Source organism: Ictalurus furcatus, chromosome 9 (genome assembly GCF_023375685.1).
Source record: "Ictalurus furcatus strain D&B chromosome 9, Billie_1.0, whole genome shotgun sequence".
Lineage (NCBI taxonomy): Eukaryota > Metazoa > Chordata > Actinopteri > Siluriformes > Ictaluridae > Ictalurus > Ictalurus furcatus.
Window position 1 is genome coordinate 24997663 of NC_071263.1, and position 21134 is coordinate 25018796.

At 40.0% G+C, this 21134-nt stretch overlaps 2 protein-coding genes across 2 annotated transcripts in view; one reads left to right on the forward strand and one right to left on the reverse strand.

The window, feature by feature from the left end:
• Positions 1-6568, forward strand: part of asap3 (ArfGAP with SH3 domain, ankyrin repeat and PH domain 3) — a 54919-nt gene extending 48351 nt beyond the window's left edge. The window contains exons 24-26 of the mRNA XM_053632746.1: positions 752-944; positions 1647-1775; positions 3763-6568. Of these exons, the coding sequence (XP_053488721.1) occupies positions 752-944; positions 1647-1775; positions 3763-3837 (397 nt within the window). The 3' untranslated portion in view covers positions 3838-6568. The remainder of the gene's footprint in view (positions 1-751; positions 945-1646; positions 1776-3762) is intronic.
• Positions 6569-11979: 5411 nt separating this feature from the next.
• Positions 11980-19780, reverse strand: LOC128612491 (myosin light chain kinase, smooth muscle-like). Its single transcript, XM_053632753.1, has 18 exons — positions 19324-19780; positions 19037-19133; positions 18762-18900; positions 18571-18633; positions 18351-18468; positions 18096-18201; positions 17882-17984; positions 17643-17783; positions 17478-17555; positions 17048-17290; positions 16754-16811; positions 16307-16404; positions 15586-15636; positions 13753-13974; positions 13110-13266; positions 12503-12679; positions 12254-12366; positions 11980-12054 (listed from the first exon to the last, which is right to left on the reverse strand). Exons 1-17 carry the CDS (start codon positions 19388-19390, stop codon positions 12266-12268), a joined length of 2019 nt encoding a protein of 672 aa, XP_053488728.1. The 5' UTR covers positions 19391-19780; the 3' UTR covers positions 11980-12054; positions 12254-12265.
• Between the last annotated feature and the right edge of the window lie 1354 nt (positions 19781-21134).

Sequence of the window (21134 nt, forward strand, 5' to 3'; positions counted from 1 at the left end):
AAAATTAAGTATGAACCATTTTGGAAGGCATTTTAATGCCTAGGTAGTGTTAATTTCCCCTGTATGTAGAGACTTTTGGGACACCCTGTGACCATGTATTGTAACCTTGTATCATTTGATGATGTATTGTAAGCTTATGTTATACTTGCTATACACATCAGTTATGTATATTTGTATTCATAATGTTATACATACAGTCAGGTGAAAAAGTAAGTACACCCCATGGAAATCGTTGGCTTTTTTGACATATTTGGACAAGCAAACATTTGATCCTCATACAGGACATGACTGTATTTATTCAATATATCTATTTTTTTTAAGAAATAAAGTTTTATAAAAGAAACCACACATTTTCTTAAAAAAAAAAAGAAAGAAAAAAAAAAGATTGGACAATGAATGTGTCATATTTTATGTCATTTATAAAATTGATGCACTGTTTCAGAAAAGGATTCCATAAGAGCCGTGAAAGATTTTAGAGCCGTGTTCCTACGTCAAGCAGCACAGCGATCACAGCTTAAAGGTTTTAGGTATTACTGTAGATGAAATGGTTCAAATGGCATATTAAACAATCTGACAGTACTGATGGATATAATTTAATATAATATATTTAAAGTACTGCAATACTCAATACTGAGGAAAAAATAATGTAGGCTGTAGACATTTAAAAAGGCAGCATGCATTAAGATGGATAAAGAATCAACTTGTGTGTGTGTGTGTGTGTGTGTGTGTGTGTGTGTGTGTGTGTGTGTAGGTCGGAGAAGACGACGTCGTATCGGCGAACAAGTACTGGAAGTGGGAAGTGTGCAGCAGGTTCTCCCAGCTCTGGAAGCAGCATGGAGGAGCTCTACTGCAGTCTGACCAATAACAGCACTGCTAATGTTAACGCTAACCTCACCGTGCCAGTCATTCTACCACCACCTCCCCGGTCACGCAAGAACGCCATGGTAACGAACTACGGCATATGATTATGTTGGCATGAGAAAGCCACTATACTGTTTTGCTTCATAAGATGATGATTATTATTATTATTATTATTATAATTACTACTACTACAACCCCAGTTCTGAAAAAGTTGGGACAGGATGGAAAATGCAAAAACAAAACAAACACAGAGTCATTTGAAAATCCAGTTCACACTGTACTATATTGAAAACCCGTTATTAACACATTATTTTATGTTTTAGTTTGTGAACGCAATTTATTTTTGAAAATATACACTCTCTTCAAATCTGATGACTGCAACACGCTCCAAAAAAGTTGGGACAGTCGTCTGTTTAGCACTGTGTAACATCACCTTTTCTTTTAATAACACACACGGCCTGAAGCCCCTCTTCTCTCACTCTCATTCTGGGAATGTACCTGTAACAGAGACTCACACTTCATCACTCTCTATTGCTACAAGTATTGGAACCCTGTCCGGCCGACTCTAAAAGTATTGGCGCCCTATCTGTCCGACTCTGAAAGTATTGGAACCCTAGCTATCTATCCAAGTCTAGACATATTGGCTGCACATTAGCTTCAGATTTCAGACCGGCTTCGTCAAAGTTTGGCATGACTAACTTTACCATCTAGTTATATACTGCATTCTTAATTCAGAATGTTATACAGAAGTCGTTATACTGTGTGTGTGTGTGTGTGTGTGTCAGAGTTCAGTGAGGCCTCTGAAGAGGAAGGTTCGAGCGTTAGTGGACTGTATGGGTGTGGGCTCTGACCAGCTGGCCTTCTGTAAAAATGATATTATCATAGTGACTGCTGCGGATGATCCCCACTGGTGGGTAAGTATATATACACAGTGCATAAACACACACACACACACACACACAAGCTTTTTTTCGCTGCAGGACTTACAGCTTACAGTTGAACTGTAAGGACAGTATTAATCCACAGAAAATGTACCTAGAATGAAATGTTTTAAATTTGAATGTTCTTGAAACAATGACTTTTTTTTTTCCCTTGTGCAGATGATTACCAGATAATTTCACACTTACTTACTAGACAAAATCATCACCGTTAAACCTCATTGATGAAAAAGCCAGGGAGAATATGGCTTTTTTTTATTAGCTTCGTGAGGCTGAAAGGATTCTTTATCTAGATAAGAAACACAGATGTTTTGTTTTGTTTTTTTGTTTTTTTCCTGTGACCGCTAATCTCACATTTCAGTTTAAATAATAAATAATTAATTTCACATTATGTTACAGAAATTTAATTCCCAGAGACTCTCAGGCAGACGACCAAGTAGTGAGACTAGTTTGAAATGACATCATTTTCTAGGAATTGACAATATATTTGGATGGAGGTGCACACAATCAGTGTGTGAATAGATTTGCTCTTTCACAGTATTATCTGGCTTTACGGTGCTGAATATATACAGTGCAATAAGCTTGTTTTGCATTCTAATCCATTCGCCATAGAGTCCAACATTTAAACACAAATCAAAAAGTTAGTCTAAATGAAATAGACAAGACTAACTTTACCTGTACTGTGTGTTCTTTACGTTGTGCCTTTGAATAGTTTAAACTGTGTTACACTTGACTGCAAGCAGAATTGAATGCAACCACATACCTATAGACCCAGCTTACAAATGATTTCCCTACACGAAACTCTTCACTCTGAAATCTAAAAAAAAAAACCAAGCTGAAGAATAAGTAAGCGATGAGACCTTTGGGATGTGCTGTTTATTGAAAAAGAATGTGTCCTGATGCGTGACATGAAGCAGAGTTACTGTCACAATGCCAACGTTGCTTTGTTTCCAATGACATTACATATGGATATGCTTTATTCCTCTTGTGCAACCAACTTTGTACAGTTTTGTATTTGATAAAGAAAGATGCATCATACCTGATTTTGTCCATTTGTCGTTACGTTTAATGTTGTTAAACATCCCTAAAACAAGTTGCTTCAGGTTATCGCTTACGTTATAACAGCTATAAACAGTCGTCCACTCACCAGCCTCTTCGTCTTGAGGTTAACAAGCCAGAAATATTCCGCTTGTCCTTCATCCTGAAGACTTTCCCATGTCAGAAATCTCAAAGGAACTGCTTTTTCCTGGTTATGAAGTGATGACACTGGAGACTCGTTCCACAAATGTTAAATAAACATCTCTTTATCCTTAAGAAAACCCTTTCACTCTATCAGCGATATATTGCGAATTAACAACACGTTTTTTTTTAAAATCCATTTTTATTATTGTTGTTTTTTATTATTATTCATTTATTTTTACTATTAGTGTTAGATTCCATGGTGCGTCCACCATACAAGTCCAAATGGATGAGCTGTTACTGTCGAAATAATAATAATATATTAGAACGAGCGCATTTATGTAAATCGGTCCCTCAAGGATTTCGTGATTTTGCGATCAGAGAAATGAACACAAACTTCGCAGTATTCTGAGGTGCTTGTGATTTTTTCCAAAATTACCGCAGATTTTCTGCAGCTTTGAGCCAAGACGTGTCATGTGACGTCATCACAACGTGCATTCAGCCAAAGCTCTCTTCGATTCACGTGCGTCGGACATGATTAAGGCAAAAAGGTCTCATTTACCAACAAACATTACGGCGAAACTATTTCATGCAATTGCAATTTCGCCAATTCAAGTAGTTTTCCACCTAAAAAAAAAAACTCTGAAAAAAGTTGCAACAGTCACAAAAAAAAAAAAAAACCCTCAACAGTGATGTGGTACAAATGTTTGATCGTTCTTGTAATTCTGTGACCTGTTTGCTTTATACCAACATTTTAATGTTCGTTATCTCGTGTCATTTTCAGGTTGGGCACGTAGAGGGAAAGCCGTCCAAAAGCGGCTCCTTTCCAGTCAATTTCGTTATGAAACTGGGAGAATGATTCTTCCGGAAGCTTCCGCCACGCGAGACGAGCGACCACGCTGCTTTCATCTGAAAAGTGCTCATCTGTGTCGGTGTGGAACAGCGTGTGCTGCAGTAAAGTGGGTTTAAGGGGGAATTTTAGCTACACATTGTTCCTCAGACTGTTTAGCACATCACTCGTAGCACTTTAGAGACATTAAATTGGCGTGCGGAGCCGGAAGAGAGGCCGGTGCACGAAGCAGCACTTAGTAAACACACGTACGAACTCATAACGGTAACGGGAAGCCGTCGGTCTGGAAAGATAGCAGATGGATCATCATAAATGCAATGCGTTTCCTGACAGTTCATACCAAGTCCCCAGGTTTCATTGTTTAATGGATATCGTCGAGGCGCTGATGAATGGCATCCAGTGACTGGATAAAGAAACACGATCCTCACTGACTGACTTTCAGCCCAGTGAGGGAGAGACCGAGATCGAGACAGAGAAAAGGAAAGACGGAGGTATTGTGTTTCCAGGCTTTAACTGGGATGCTTTGCTTGTCTTTCTGCTGAATCAGCATTCTCTCACTGGAAGACTTTAAACTCTGTTTGGACAGCCAACATTCTGCATTCACATGGAGTCATGTGTTCAACGTGTTTACAAGAAGATTTCACATCAACGGCTCAGTCGAGGAGTTCGAGACTCTGCGTTTTCTAGATCACGAGCTGTGACACAACGTGGACATTTTTCACAATGGCTAAACCTGTAATACTCATCGTACTGAGTCTTTTGTCCGTTACTTACCAACACGTGAGGAAGATGTTGATATTTTAAACGGTTTTGATGTAAATTTGTTTTCGTGGTTATTTTGCCTTTACGTTGCCCAGATAACAAGAAAATATTGCAGCTCCATGCTAGCTCACCAAATCAGCAAACTCGGTCATTACCTAGCTTATTTTATTGTCTAGTTCGTTTATATTGTCTAGTCGTAATATTTACACAACTTTAACCAACATCACAAGTTCACCATCAGTTCCAGCGAGTTCTTTACACACAGATTTAGAAAGCAAAATGCATACAAGCCCCATTCTTTCCTAACGTTTACACTAATACCAAACTCGCCAATCTAAAAGATGCACTTAGAGCAGCCAACAGTCTGTAAATAATGATAAGTGTTTAATTGTTGCTTCACGGTCCATCGTTGTAACGCAATTTATTTTTAAATGGGGAATAAAACTCACAAGGCACGATTATTCTAGAGCACTTTCACACCTATTCTGTTTGTTAAATCTGAATCGGATTTAGCGAAATTGGTACTTTGGGTTCGTTTACTATTTGGTTTGGGTTCGCACTGCACATAATTAAAACAACAATAATAATAATAATAATAATAAGCTGAACCAGTATAGTAACAGTGTCACAGATATCAGCCGAGCACAGAGAACGTGAAGCCGGCGCTGAGCAAATGATTATATATTTATATAAATGACGAGTTTTTGAAGCGTCGTCGTGTGTGAAATCCAGAGTTTCTTTTCTCTTTATATTTATGGCATTTGGCAGATGTCCTTATACAAAGCGACTTACGTTTATACAACGCAGCAGTTGCTGGTGTTAAGGGTCTTACGCAGCTTGGCACTGGTGCTGGGGTTTGAACTCCTGACCTTCCGATCAGTAGTCCAACATTTTAACTACTGAGCTTCCACTTCTGTTTGTTCATCAGTCGAAATATCTAGAACTCGTGGCATTTCTGACGCGCTACAGCTCTGTCCTTTGGCTCAGTTTGCGGCTCACGTGTACCAAACCAACGACGACACCGTGTCTTTCTTGGTTCGTTTCCTGCAGTCGGGTCGATTCAGCGTCAAATCGGTTTCTCGCTGCAAACAAACCACGCTCGATTGCCTTCATATGGACCAGGGGTGGGCACTCTTATGTGGGTGCAGGTTTTCATTCCAACCAAGCAGGAGCCACACCTGATTCCACCTGTTTAATCAGTCGATCTTGGCTTTCAATAGATTCAGGTGTGGCTTCTGCTTGGTTGGAATGAAAACCTGCGCCCACACCGGCCCTTTCTGGATAAGATTGCCCACCCCTGATATGGACCGAGACCAAGTCGCTCGACACTTTCATGCCGGTCGTTTTGGTTCACGACTGAGTGTGATCGCGATGTTTACTCCTGCCTAAAAATCCACACAGAGGTGAAAAACGCACCCGGGTTTCATTTAAATGGACTAAACACTCTACATTTAATGTTGTCCATCCACACTAAGAGCTCTGTCCACGGGAAGTGAGACAGTCTGATTGCCACAAAATGGAGGATCAGGTTCGTATAACAAAGTGAGTCTGATGTCTGAGAGAATGAATATGTGGAAATAATTCGATTTCTACGTTCGGTTGTACAACATGGATGGATTTATCTTACTATCTTACAGCCTTGATTTTAAAAAGCAGTATTTTCCAAATTAGCCAATAATCAAACTCTTAGATGTTCTAAAGATGAGTCAGAATATGTACTGACTGTATTATGTGTGAGATTGTTCAATATTTTGTGTGTGTGTGTTTTATCGACCCACCCCCTAGCTTTAGTACTGCACTGCATTCGAGCTGCTTTTAGAGATCCCTCTGCATTATTGACGACAGGATAGGGGGGAGTACCGGCAGGTGCACTCCTGCGCTCCACTTAACTACTTCTGTGAAGCAATTAGAGGCCCCCAGTATCCAAAACATTCAGTTCAACTGACTTTTTGTTTGTAAAGGAAAAAAAAAAAAACAACCTTGTGGGGAATGAAATGTGTTTTTAGTAATGTACCTGACGTGTAATTTTACCTTGAAGAAATGTCCTTCCTTTTTATGACCGTTTATATCTTATTGTCTCGTTCATTGTTGTTCTATGTTAAGCATTTTTAGATCCAATAATGTCAATAAATTTTTTAAGCTATATCAGAAGTGCACATCCTTTAAGAAAACCAAAGGCAGGTTGAAACTTATTCTGAAACGTCCCATACACCATGGGTGCCTAAAAACTGTGATTTTACTGAAAGTGTTTGTTTATTATATGACTGTTTAAATATTACATTAGGCAAATATGGACTATCATATTTACAGTGGTGCTTGAATTATAACTTTCTATATTTCAGCATAAATGTTACCTAAAACATCGTCAGATTTTCACACAAGTCCTAAAAGTAGATAAGGAGAACCCAATTAAACAAATGAGACAAAAATATTATGCTTAAATTATACATTTATTGAGGAAAATGATCCAATATTACATATCTGTGAGTGGCGAAAGTATGTGAACCTTTGCTCTTTTTTTTTTTAATCATCTGGTGCGAGTCCCTTGTACAGCAATAACTGCAACTAAACGTTTCAGGTAACTGTTGATCAGTCCTGCACATCGGCTTGGAGGAATTTCAGCCCGTTCCTCAGTACAGAACAGCTTCAACTCTGGGATGTTGGTGGGTTTCCTCACATGACCTGCTTGCTTCAGGTCCTTCCAGAACATTTATATTGGATTAAGGTCAGGACTTTGAATTGGCCATTCCAAAACGTTAACTTTATTCTTTAACCATTCTTTGGTAGAACGACTTGTATGCTTAAGGTTGTTGTCTTGCTGCATGCCCCACTTTCTCTTCAGATTCAGTTCACGGACAGATATCCTGGCATTTTCCTGTAGAATTTGCTGGTATAATTCAAAATTCATTGTTCCATCAGTGATGGCAAGCTGTTCTGGCCCAGGTGCAGCAAAACAGACCCAAACCATGACACTACCACCACCATGTTTCACAGATGGGATAAGGTTCTTATGCTGGAATGCAGTGTTTTCATGTTACACTTCCACAAACATGTGTTGTGAATATCAGACTTTGATTGATAGATCCCTGTTTTTTAAATAACACAGGGTGCTCACTCACACCTGATTTGTCATCCTACTGATTGAAAACACTTACTCTAGACCCATGGGTCAGATCATGGGAGAGTGGGAAAATTACAGCTTGGAAACAGGAACCAACCTCCAACATATGGTACAGCCTGACGTTTGGAGTTTATAAACAATTCTTTCAGGAAGTGTGCAAGTTTAACCGGGATGTAATATGTCATGACCTTGAGACAAGCCCCACACACCTAGGGACACTCCCACAACTGAAGGAGGTGCCTCTCGAGCTGTGGGCCCAAGGGAATCATGATGTAGGCCTAATTAGAAGTGCACCACCAGTCGAGATCACGCCCCAAAACTGATTTCAGACCTAGACAAAAAAGGCCTGTGCACTACTGTGTAAAAAGCTAACAGCTCCAACTTTACAGCTTTCAGACCCCCAGTCACGGGCTACAGCAGACATAAAAGCAGTAAGGTGCAAAGCGGGTTGTTCTATCATAGAAGGTGTCTGGCAGTGCTCACAAGGCCGCCCTTGTCTCCCAAAATGCATATTCCCATATTATGCATGGGAGAGACCATGTATCAAAAGGGGGAATGATAGCTGTGATAACAAAGCATTGGTTTACCAAATGCTTCTCTAATTACTCTAAAAAAATAAAAAACTCAAAAAAATTTTGTTTACGGTGTTTGCGCAACTCATATCGTGGGTTTGAAGGTAGAGAAGGCCGCACACCCAACTCCAGACAAACCTAGTTCTCTAAACGGGTGGAAGCATTCCCTATGTCCAAACAGTACACAGACGCGGTAGCAAAGACACTGCTTAGGGACATAATTCCTAGGTGGGAAATTACCACTAAAATCTCCAGTGACAAGGATACACCTTTCGTCAGCATGGCCCTTAAGCAGGTTAGTGAATATTTGGGCATTGATCTGAAACAGCGTTGTGCATTCCATCTGGCCAGTGGTGGACCGGGAGAACTGAACTCTAAAGAATAAATTGAGTAAGTGCTGCACTGACACAGGTTTAAGGTGGACCAAGGTCTTACCTGTTGTACTAATGCAGATGAGTGAGAGAAAGACCCAAGAATGGGCTCAGCCCTTTTGAAATCCTATTCAGGTGACCTCCACACACAGGAGTTGGGCCTGTGACAGTTCCTCTTCCTGATGCAGCAACATGTGATGATGCTATGTTAAATACTGTCCAACATGGTCCTCTGCTCTGCACTCTATCCACAAGCAGGTAAAGGCAGTGCTTCCAGCTCCAGCCACAGGCATGATCTGAAGCCTGGAGAGTGGGTAGTGATCAAGGTCTTTCGCAGGGCCAAGTGGAAAATGCCATTCCAGGTCCTCTTTGTCGGCGGACTAGAAAGTGATTCTCTACCAAGAGGCCCCTAGGAGAACCAACGCTCACGAGCGATGACCTGCATACACACACATGACTCACTGCATGACAAAAAAAAATGACTCACACCAGTTCCTTGTGGTTACACAACACAAGACACCAAGTGGTATCTAGTAGCCTGCGAAATCACGGATACGGTTTTCGGAGAAAAATGTTGACGACGGGAAAACTGTACTCTTGGGAGGACTGAACTTCAATAGTGCGTACTGTATAGCCAGGTGGCCAGGACAGAGAGGGCAGGATAGACGACGGGACTCTGCTACCTCACCTCTTACTCCCCAAAGCTCCCTGACCTCAGACTACTGTTACAGACTAGACACAAATCATGAGATGTCGACCTGCACATCCACTCACACATGCAAACCTATTCCTAATCCTACACCCTTCTCCTGGTATAGGTGGTATCTGTTAGTAAGCCCTGTCACAGAAATAAACTCACAAATCACTGGGACCGTTCACGTCAACACTGGGGGTCTGGGGGTAGACCCTCAAGCTGGAAAGATAAACCAGAGTGCGATATTGGAGTTGGAGAAGACTTATTGATCAACCCTGCCAATCACATCGTTGTGGCAGAAAGAGTGCATGACGCACACACCTTTACCCAAATTTGGTATTTAGCTGATCGTGGTGATGGGACTTTAGTAGACTATTGCTGCAGATTGGACGACAATTAGTAGTTAAAAGCCTGTATGCCAAGATATTGGCCACCTCTTAAACCGTTTTGCATCACCTTTGGTCACTGTTGGATTTGCCATCAACTAGCATATAAATGGCAGACCACTCCGTTAACATATGCAATGATTAATGCTACAGACCACAGCGTTTTCCCTAAACGACACCACCCCTAAGGTGGGAGTGACCAAATGCCATAACAATATTTTGTATAATGCTACTACAGATTTATACGTCGCTAATACCACGCAGTTTCAATGCAATCTTACAACACCCTTTGATTCCACGGCAAGCACATTGTGGGCTTTTGGCAGAAATGCTTATCATGCCCTGCCAAACACGTGGCAAGGTTGTTGCAATCCAGGTCGTTGCGGTCCTTAGTTTTATGATGTTGACTCCGCAAGACAGGTACGTGACTCATTTGCGATGAAGACGCTCACTGAACGCAGAAATGCCCACGTGGTATCCATCTGTGGGATCCATGGACAGGACCCCTAACTGCGTCCACCGGGTGGTCTCTGCTCCCCGGAGAGGGAATGTGCGCTTTGTTCAATAAATTCAATGGTATGGCAGGGCAAGTATTGAAACTGAGGAAGCTTTAGAAGCGGTAGACACTGAACTGGTCTCATTAAGATCTGCCGTGATTCAACATAGATTGGCTTTAGATACTCTATTGGCAGAAAAGGGCAGTGTGTGTAAACTATTGGCTACCTCATGTTGTTTCTATATCCCTGATTCACACCAGAATTTAACCAATACCATTGAACACGTGCTCGGCAATACGCACTCCTCCACAGACGAGGGATTCGGGGGTTTTGATTGGTTAAATTCCATTTTTGGCTGATGGGGATCGTGGACGTGTCTGTAGCAGCAGTCATTCTATGGGCCTACTCCTTTTCCCATGCGTCATTTCCTTAATCCGCCGCAGTCTTTCTCGTACAGTGAAAGCACTGTCTATCGACCAAACGCTGTTGCTAGTTAAAACACCTATTGACCGTGAGTCAATACGACCCTTACGACGACCAGCCTGACCTGTATCCTAAACCTGACAGGGTATCAGATCCTCCCAGAGACATTGACGATGATGACCCATTGACATCATTTCACGCCTATTGTAAATATTCTTTTGACCATAAAAACGTTTTATTTCACCCTTAATGACCTTGCTCGACAATAATATGCATTATATCCGCAAAAACAGCCTTAGCTTTTCTATTATGACTGTGTAATGACGTGCTCAGTTGTAAAAGGACCGTAAAAGGATTCTGAAGTGCTGATGAACTCACAGCATAATAATTTCTCTGTTCATTTTAGTTATCGTATTTTGTAATGATAGAGGCGGGAAAGTGTGAGGGAAATTATTCATTTTTACTTTCTAATAGTCTTGTTCACTCTGTTCATGTTCATCACTGAATGATGCCGCTTGAGGTCATGTCATGGAGATTAGTCCAGAATGTTCTTTCCTCTTACACTGACACAAACATGTTAATGTCTTCAGGAGTGTCTGCACATCTGCTAAGACCTTGAAACCACCAAACTGGCTCGGACGACCTAGAAGTCCCTTATCGAGACTTGCAGATGTTCGGCAAGCCTTAGCTTAATCATATATAGTGCATGTGAGAGACGAGCGCTTCAGAGCGCTCTGATCTTCTATACTATATTCATCCTTCTGTCTCGATAAGGGACTTCTAGGTCGTCCGAGCCAGTTTGGTGGTTTCAAGGTGTGGCAACACTGTCACAGGCGGGTGATGTTGTCCTGTAGTTGCCGATGGCCTGATGTCGCTGCTATCCGTGAAGTGACTGCCATTTTTCTATTAGAATAAACTTTGCCTATTTTTGTATTTTAGAACTTTGTCATGACCCTTCGATTGCACACCAATAAATCATTATACAACTCTATACATTCTTCAATCGTATACTATAAAATCCAACAGTTCTAAATATATTAAAAAGGATTCAATATGTGCATACGGTGAATAAGAGTCGCGGGAAGAGCTCAGTCTTCATGAATACAGCAGTAGTTCTTAACTGCAAGTCTACATTATCCATATGAGATTATCTATTGAATCTCTATTGAGACGTGGCATAAACTGTTGTTGGGAAGTGCAAATCTTTAAGCTATCCATGTGTGTCCATCCACAGCAGCAGAAAGTGAGTTATAACTGCAGAAAGCTCCAAGCAGAAGATCATCAAGATGATAAAAATGAATAAAAGCAAACAGCAGCCAGTCAGGTACACTGATCTTAATTTATTCTCAGGCAATATAAATTAGTTGTTGTTTCATGATTCAATGCCGTCTATACAGGGTCTGTGGAATAAAAAAAACATACATTAGCATGTTTCCTTATTTTATTTCATGTTTATTTAATGTTTCTTTCATGTGAATATAATTACATAAGCCTTTATTGTTCGAGAACTCCGTAGTGATCTAGTACAGTAAATGTGATCTAGACCACAGGATTATATACTATCTTAGTTCATTTTAATTAGCTTTGACCTGAACTAACCTGAACCCGGTCTTAAAGGTCTTCTGTGAACCACTCGTGTTCGCTGATCTGCTGGAGGCTGGGCCGTTTGTTAGGGTCCTGTTCCAAGCACCACTCGATCAGATGGTGGCAGGCTGTGTGGACAGTGATGTGATCAGAGGCAGAAATTTCCTCACTACTTTTTAACTTCTGATTGCGACTTCAATATCATTTCTCTCCAATTTTCAGCTTTTTGTGATATCTTAATGTGATGCTTCTGCATTTTCTCACCTTTAGACAGGCCAGGCTTGAAATGCAGGGTCCCGGCAACAACTTCCTCGTCAGTCATGAAGGGCATTTCTCCACAGACTATACTAAAGAGGAGTATACCGAGACTCCAGACAGTAGCGGGGTAGGCGTTATACTCCTGTTGCAGAATCCATTCTGGAGGCCAGAAATCTGGAGTTCCTGAATGAAAGAGCAAGAACACCATCAGTAACATCACCCGTCCGTCCATTTTCCGTACTGCTTACCCTACACAGGGTCGTCGGGGAGCCTGGAGCCTATTCAAGGGGGTTCGGGGCACAAAGCCGGGCACACTCTGGATGGGGTACCAACCTATCGCAGGGTGCAATCGCACACCCGTTCACACACTACAGACAATTTGGAACTGTCAATCGGCCTACAATGCATGTCTTTGGACTGGGGGAGGAAACCGGAGTAGCTGGAGTAAGCCTGAAGCACGGGGAGAACATACAAACTCTGCCCACGCAAGGGAGAGGCGGGATTCGAACCCCTAACCACTACGCCACCGTACCACCCCACAGCAACATCACAAATTAGATATTCAATCCATTCAATTATATGCCATATCTGTTACTCCTCGATGTGCAATTACCTGCATATTCCTCGTAGGGTGTGTCCTGCCACAAATCGCCGCAGCCAAAGTCAATTAATTTGACTTCCATCGTGTCGGTGTTGAAAAGAAGGTTTTCCGCCTTGATGTCACGATGGAAAACGCCGCGATTATGGCAGTAGCGGGCAGCCTCGACCACCTGTAGCACGAAATCAAATAATACCATCAGTCTCACTCACTGAAAAAGAAGCAGAACACTGTCTGCCTGGATCAACAGCAAAAGTGCTGAATTTAATTCTATCAAAGCACAACTACTTATATCAGTGACTGCATCAGTAACTATGTATTATAAGAAGAACAACCAGTCACAGCAAGACTGCAACCTTACAGCCACATCACATAGTCACAGCCAAAGCATACATGAGTAGACCTTCATTAAAACAATTCACTCACACACATATCTACATACTCACAAACACAAACCAAATTATGCTGCTGTGGATTGTTATTGTTAATATTCCTATTACTTTACCATTATTATCTGCATTTTATGTGTCAGTTTGTATCGTCCATCTTTAACCTTGTTACTTTGTGAAGCATCTGATAACATTAGCAAACTCTCTAAAACAAATTCCCGGGTCCTCCAAAGAGGGGTCATGGCGGTGCGAAAAAAAAGATGAATCACCTGCCACATGATGATTTTGGCCAGTGGTTCATCTAATACGCCTTTCTGACTCATACACAGATTATACACGTCCATGCAGGGGACGGGTCTCTCCAGGACCAACAGGAAGCAGTCGGGCATATCGAACCAATCCAGGAGCTGCAGAACGTTCTTGTTGTGAGGTGGCTTTGATACAATTTGCATTAAAGCCACCTCTAGAAGGAGCTTGCAGGACTCGCCAGGCTAAAATTAGAAGAAGCATAGTTAGCATGGGTTTGGAGTAGGGCGACCACCTGTCCCACATTTCACAGGATAGTCCTGAGAATGGAAGGTTGGTCCCGAATAAACAAAATGAGCAGTTCACAGTTCACATGAATGAATTAGTATAAATTATGTTCTGGTAAAAACATTTTAAATCGGGATCTTTTACAGTTTGATTACATTTAAAATTCTCTTTGTGGGGGCGGATTCAAGCTAGTGCTTCATCAGAAGTGTTGAAGCAGAAAGTAAAAGCCAGATATACAACTAAAATAAATGACTTTGCTGTTTAGCTACTCTTCGACTCAATCTCAGTTCTTTACTCATGTGTGTAATACTAATGTGTGTAATACAGTATATCATGATGTAATTGAGCTAGTTTAGAGAGTCTGTTACCTTTAGCTTACGTTATATCACTCGATCATTTTATAACTAATATATTGTTGCTTATATGTTTTGATTCCTGCTAAATGAATGAAAAAACTCTAGTCTGATTTACTTTGAATTATTATTGATTATTAGGCTATTATTATAGTTATTATAGTTTTAATAGATTTGAAAGTATCAATAGAAGTAAAACACTTGGTGTAGACAGACAGATGTTGGTTTATGATCATTGCTGTCCCACTGTACATTTACATTCGCCCGCATCTCACTGCTTTGACCATGTTTCTCGCAGTTAGACTCAATCACACACAGTGCATGTATATTAGCATTGACAGTACTGTGCAAAAGTCTTAGGCACCCTATTTTTTAAAGTACCAACTTTGGTATAGATTTTTATTTGATGACTTCTACATTATCGAGTCAGTCCAAAAATATATTAGATTTCCAAACATTAGTTTTCCAGCACAAAATGAAATGTTACAAAAAAATGTTTGTATGTCGGTAAAGAAAGCAGCATATTAAGCGATAAGAGACACTTTTCAGACAAAAAACACAATGAAGGCTGCTGGGTTTTGCTGCAAAAATAAGAAGCAAGTGTAAAAGTCAAAATCTCAGAAGAACCGTGGCTGATTCTGCAAGCTACTCAATAAAACTTACAGCTCATTACCTTATAAAACTGCACTAATTCTTCCTTACACTACTATTTTTTTTTAAAGCAAACGGTCATCACACCAAATATTGCCTTTGTTTCATTTATTACTGTTTATTGCTCATTAATTTCATTATTTTTGAAGGCATCTTTGCTCTACACCATTTCTTTGCATGTGCCTAAAACCTTTGCACACAACTGTACATCTCTTGCTATTAACAGAAATGTATGATATCTGTAACAAGGCAAATTTTTGTAAGAATCAGTCGGACATAAAAGCTAGTTCATTTTTTCAGGGTAGAAATGCATCTCTCCATAGACTTGCACTTGTTTATGAGCAATCCTCACCCTGCTATTGTAGTGGGGGAGTCGACTTATGAATGTAGTTAGCAACACTGGCTAATTCAGCATCTAAGATTCTTATATCTGTGCTGAAACATGGCTACAAGTTGAATTGTTTTTGTTTACAGTAGCAGGTGCAAGTAAATGGAGACGTCCTCTAAACATAGTTTAGGTCTATAAAGCAATTGTAAAAGCAGGAGTAAAATAAGTTTACTTACAATGGGGATGTAGAAATCTGAGGCATCCTTGGCAATGTATTTAATTGCAACCTAAAAACAATGAGTACACTTATTACCAACAGTCCCTGCATTAGCAGTCAACAGGTGTAGATATGCTTGAAGAGTTTAATGCACAGTGTAAACAAATTTGAATAAACAAATAGGAAGACAGCCTTAGGTGACAAGTTTCCTTTATAGAGTGGTGGAACTGCAGTGAAGGAAGTATTAACTAGAGCAGTAGCTCTGCTTAATGTGTTATCTAATTGCAACAGATGGTAAAACGAACATATTTCTTTTTGTATTTTACTATTTATAGCTTCAGAGTTGGTTAGCCCTTTATGTTCTGACAGTTGGCAGTGTAATGTAGCTAACTACATAATCAACTTGATTCATGCGTAACTGAATAATAATAAATGCTGTACATTTTCACAGGATTTGCAATATTGTAATATCATCTGTACCAGCATTTCCTTCTTTCTATGAGAATGATTATCCTTAATGATTGTCATATAGTCGCTATTCTTCCGGTTTCACCTATTTCAAACGGTCACTTTAATTCCATCTTCCTGGTGTGTTTTAAATTGTTGGTAAATAACAAAATGTCAGTAGCCCATTACTGAAATAATAGAACATTTTAAATATTCTTCATAATAATAAAAAAAAATACAATGAAGATTTTGAATCATGTGAGGTACACCTACAAAAGAGGGGGGCAATTTACCTGTTGTCCATCTTTCTTACAAGTTCCTTCATAAACTGTGCCAAAGCCTCCACTCCCCAGTATGTCACCCATGGTGTACAAGGCAAGAAATCTCTGTGCTGTAGAAAGTAAAAAGTATCAAATGAGCCTCATGTTCAAGGCCAGTAATACATGAATGTTTTATTGCATATGTTTTTTTTTTAAATGAGTGATACAAAAGTACAATAACTATAATTATGTCATGATGGCCTTATTACACCATTCTGTAACCGGGCTGCTTTCATGAGCATTTAAGCATCATCTAGTCACATGACCAAAATGAGACCCAAAGAAGCCATCTAATGCCAGGTACTTTGTAAGTGTTGTTGTGCTCTGAGCCAATATGTCAGAAATGCCAGCTTTACTGATTTTGGTAGATTCGAATGTTGCATTTTGAAATATTGGTGTAAATGATGGATTATAACATACCCTCTGGTTCAGTGAGGAATTTCAGACACGAAGGGTGGAAAGTGGGCATCTCTTGGACCTGAAAGTTAAATATCATATCATATTATCATAGCTTATTCTATCATAGTTTAGTATACTGTTAATAAAACATGAGAAATCTTGCATGTATTCTGTATGCTGAGAAAGTTTGTGTCCATAGGATCCGAAATCAACTTTATAAAAGAATTCTTTTATATTGTTTAGATGTATTGCTACACCAGCATTTGGCTTAAGAATAAACTATTCTTTATTAAAGTTATATCTTATTTTTATCACCTCGCTGTCCACATCCCAGACCTCAGGCTGGAGTTCCGAAGTATTCACATAGGTGGTGGACGTTTCAGGCATCAGAGAACCATCTGACTCTGAGTCTTCATCCCACATCTCAGCCTGCAGCTCCATGGCAGTAAGATGGAGAGTGAACTTTTCAGCTGTCAGGAGACCCTGTGACTGAGAGTCCACATCCCACACCTCCTGCTGCTCTGGGATAATATAATCCTTCCCAGGAATCTGTTCCACCTTCAAAGCAAGAAGTTTTGCACAGGTAAATACTGGACATTTTTGCATGAACTACAAATAATACAACAGAAGTATGAACTAACGTAAAAGATGAAAGGTTTGTGGACAATGATGGAGAACATTTCTCAGCATTTAGTAATCTTTAAGACTAAAGTGAAGGCTTGTTTATACGTTTTTATATGCACACCTTGTGTAGGCACAGGTAGCGAAGATTTACCAGCCAGTTGGGTTCTTTGGCCTTCCCTCTGTACAGTTCCTCAGAGAGCTGCAGAAACAGACAGGGAAGGGAAATTGGTGCTCTGCATTTAAAAAAACCTGAAATCTTTTCACAAATATTGTTCATTTTATTTACCCTAATAAGACGGCTCATGAGGATGACTGTGATGTTGCTGGGGAAGGTGGCTACTGCCGTAGCAATGGTCCTGCAGTAGTTCCGGGCTTGAGCAGAATGTCCAGAATCAGCTAGCCTTCCGGCGTGAAGTAGCTTAACGATCTAAGACAGGAAGAGTCGTTCATTCTTAGTATAAGCTGTCACTACAATTTGACCAATTAGAGACCATATCATTAATATATAAAAAAAGAGATTTCAACCTGAAAGTTTGGCTGTGTGAACCCAGAGTTCAACCAGAGGGCATACTCATACACTTCAGTTCGTTCGAAGGCTTCCCTCATAGCTGACTTCCCAAATGGCAAACTGGTCAAAAAATTAAAAATAAACAAATAAAAATTTAAAAAGAGACAAGTGTATCAGTAGCAAGTGATGAAAATAATCCCACACATGCACACACACATGAACACAACATACCCTCCAGATCCAATCAGAGTGAAACTGGTTCTGTCATTGTACGAGTCCAGCTCAACCTGTGCCACCACATAACAGACGTGAGCTGGGTATATTTGTCCTCTGGACGCTGCAGAAAAATCAAACATTCATGTAAGGATAAGGGTCCATCAAATAGTCCTTGATAGAATTCATGATATCATTATAGCATAACATGAAATATATGCAAATGTATGCAAATTCCAGTAAAAATACAGTTACTGTTGTATTTATCCATACCAAGTGTGTCTCCAATTTTAATGACGGATTCCCTCAGCTCATCTTCTGCGTCATTAGAGTTGGATAAGCGACGAGCGAGAAGAAGGCACCAGTGATCCTCTGTCTCAAGATCTCCGAGCTGTAGCATGAATTGTCATGTCAGTCAGCATGATACTTGCTAAACCAGTACATAGATATATATTCATAACCAGACAGATGCATGCTGATGTGCTTTTAATACCTTATTCTTATAAGCACTGTAGCCCATCCAGAGGAGTGGAGTGATGTCCGTCATCATCACATTCTGCAAAAGAAATTTATTTTAGAATTAATCCATGTACATATTTATTAGAATGCAGAGATTTTGTGCCTTCATGGTCAATAAATTCACTTAAAATACCGTAATTTACAAAACATAATTAATACACTTACTCCATTTTGGGTGCAGAACTTCTCCATGATAAGCCAAAACACATAGGCTGCTTGTTGGTCAGGTATATCATCCTTAATCAGACACTCATGGGTCTTTCTCCGGATAAAATCAAGCAAGTCCTCCTTCTTCATCTTTTTGCTGCAACACATGTTCGTATAGGTGGATTATGGCACATACGCTTTGATAATATGTTTCAGATCACTACTGCTGCAATAGCCTGCATATTTACTGTTCAGCTCCTGGGTGTTAAATGAGAGAAGAAAGGAGGTCTCACCTCAGAAGAGGACCTGGAAAAGTTGCTATCTCAAGGTCATGATGTGACAGCCACTGATTACACAGGTAGTCAGTATCACACAGGATGACTGGCTTCCCTAGAGTCAAATACACAGTTAGAGCTACATAGAAAGACTGTGATTCTGTGTTCTGATAAATAAATGTTTTTCTTTCTCCCACAGTGAGACATTAATTGTACTAGTGCCATTGACCTTTTACTAACATGCCTCAACATGTTGTAGATTTACTCACAGTTGCTTTGTATAAACTCCATTGCAGCTGTCTTACCTGGTCCTTCTGTAGGCTGGGGTGTAGTATCCATACAGGGAGTGTTTATAAGCAGTAGGTCCAACATTTTCAACAACACTTTGGAAAAATGATCAACTGGGTCAGCGAAGGTGTGTATGTTTCTCTGTGTAAAAAAGTGTTGTGTTTCTTGGGCCTTGAAATCTACACATTCTAGAATCTAGGGTTGCTATGTGAACCGTGATTTAAATAATGCACAGCTGACACCATCTTGAATTCAGTGAAATGGAGTCAGTCAAAAATGTCCAATCAGTCTGAGTGAAGGGGCAAAGATCAAAAATAACTAGCAAAGGGGATTAAAAACTACAAACAAGTCTTTTTATGCTCAGATGACATGAGACTCACTCAGGCCTATGCATTGTTAGTGTTGTAAATGGAGAAACCTAAACAGATCTGAGTGATTTATTTTCATATGTTGATATAGTTCTAGACATTTGAAACTTTTTATTCTGGCCCTGATTGTGCTTAATTGTATGTTTTTGTTTTTTTAAAAAATACTTTTACATATATTGCGTAATCTCGTATTTTTACCTCATGGAAATAGGACACAGGGTCCAGATGGCGACTAAAATGGTCGCCAGTGCGACTAACTTTTTAATTTTGCGACCATGTTTTTTTCTGCCAGTCGCCAGTGGCCACCGTTACCCACAAACAAAATGTAAAAACAAATGAATAGAAATGAGCATCAGTCTTGTTGTGTTAGGCCACTGAACTCTCATCTCCTACTGCGCATGCGTAGGCCCTATCACCTGCTCTATCGCGTGCACTCCTGTATGGCTTCCAATAAACTCTGCACTCTTGTCCTGCGGTGGTCGAAGCGTCGGCTGTATAGATGAACAGAAACAGCTTTAATGTCACGTTTATCGGGTTTAAAAAGTTGGAAGTGTTAACTTTATTAAAGGTGTTTCATTTAGTTTGATGTGGTTTAGTTCGTTGGAATTTGAATTGATCCGTTATATGTAGGCTAGCTAACTGCATAGCTAACTAACGTTAGCCAGCTGAGAAGAAAACGAAACGCGCAAACGAAAAATATCAGACTTTTTCTCATTCCCTGCCCGTCCAAAACCTGCCTCCTCTACATCAGATGCTGACGATGTTGAGACCAACTCGACCAGTGACGGTTCTCAAGTGACATTTGAGTCATCCTGGCCCGTTTCAATCGGTGTGCAATCTTTTACACTTCGTCTGGTCATGACAATGGGAAAATGTACTGTTTTAAAACAGAGTTCATTACCGGTTCGAGGCATTTTAATGTGAGTAGATTTATTTCAAGTGTACTTGTTTTGTAAATACTGTGGTACTTTTTTTTACCACCTTTCTAATATTAATTCATCTTGTGTGATAACTAGTAAAGTTAAGATCGGTTCACTCATGGTGTTCTTAAGTCATTGAGCTTGTGAGGATGTATGTGTGAAAGCACATTTTAAAGTTTGTCTTTGTTTGTTTTTTATACAGCACACAGTTTTCTGAAGAAGATTTAATCAAGGGCATGACTGTTGGAGTCATTACAGTTGTGGATGATGTGATGGACCCTATTCCGTGTGACTGCAGTGATGTAGCCCTTGTCCCAAACATGACACATGGGTTACAATTTTATGTCAATAATGTGTTTTGAAAATGAGGACACAAGTGGTGTTTCCTTGTATTTGTCAAAAAACAAAAAACAAACAGAAAAAAAACCCCCAGACCCTTAGAAGACTTCCATGTTTACCCTTTCTTGTGAATACGGGTGGCAAATGCTGGAGCACAAATGACGCCTACTTGAGATTGTATTGAATTTTACAATAGAAGTG

What these genes read in the sequence shown, in the direction of transcription:
- LOC128612491 (XM_053632753.1), bottom strand. Translation starts at nt 19,390, where the DNA reads ATGTTGGACCTACTGCTTATAAACACTCCCTGTATGGATACTACACCC. An exon ending in ATTCCTCACTGAACCAGAGG is followed by an intron (nt 16,405 to 16,753) that starts GTATGTTATAAT and finishes TACTTTCTACAG; the next exon opens with CACAGAGATTTCTTGCCTTG. An exon ending in CAGATTTCTACATCCCCATT is followed by an intron (nt 13,975 to 15,585) that starts GTAAGTAAACTT and finishes TTCTAATTTTAG; the next exon opens with CCTGGCGAGTCCTGCAAGCT.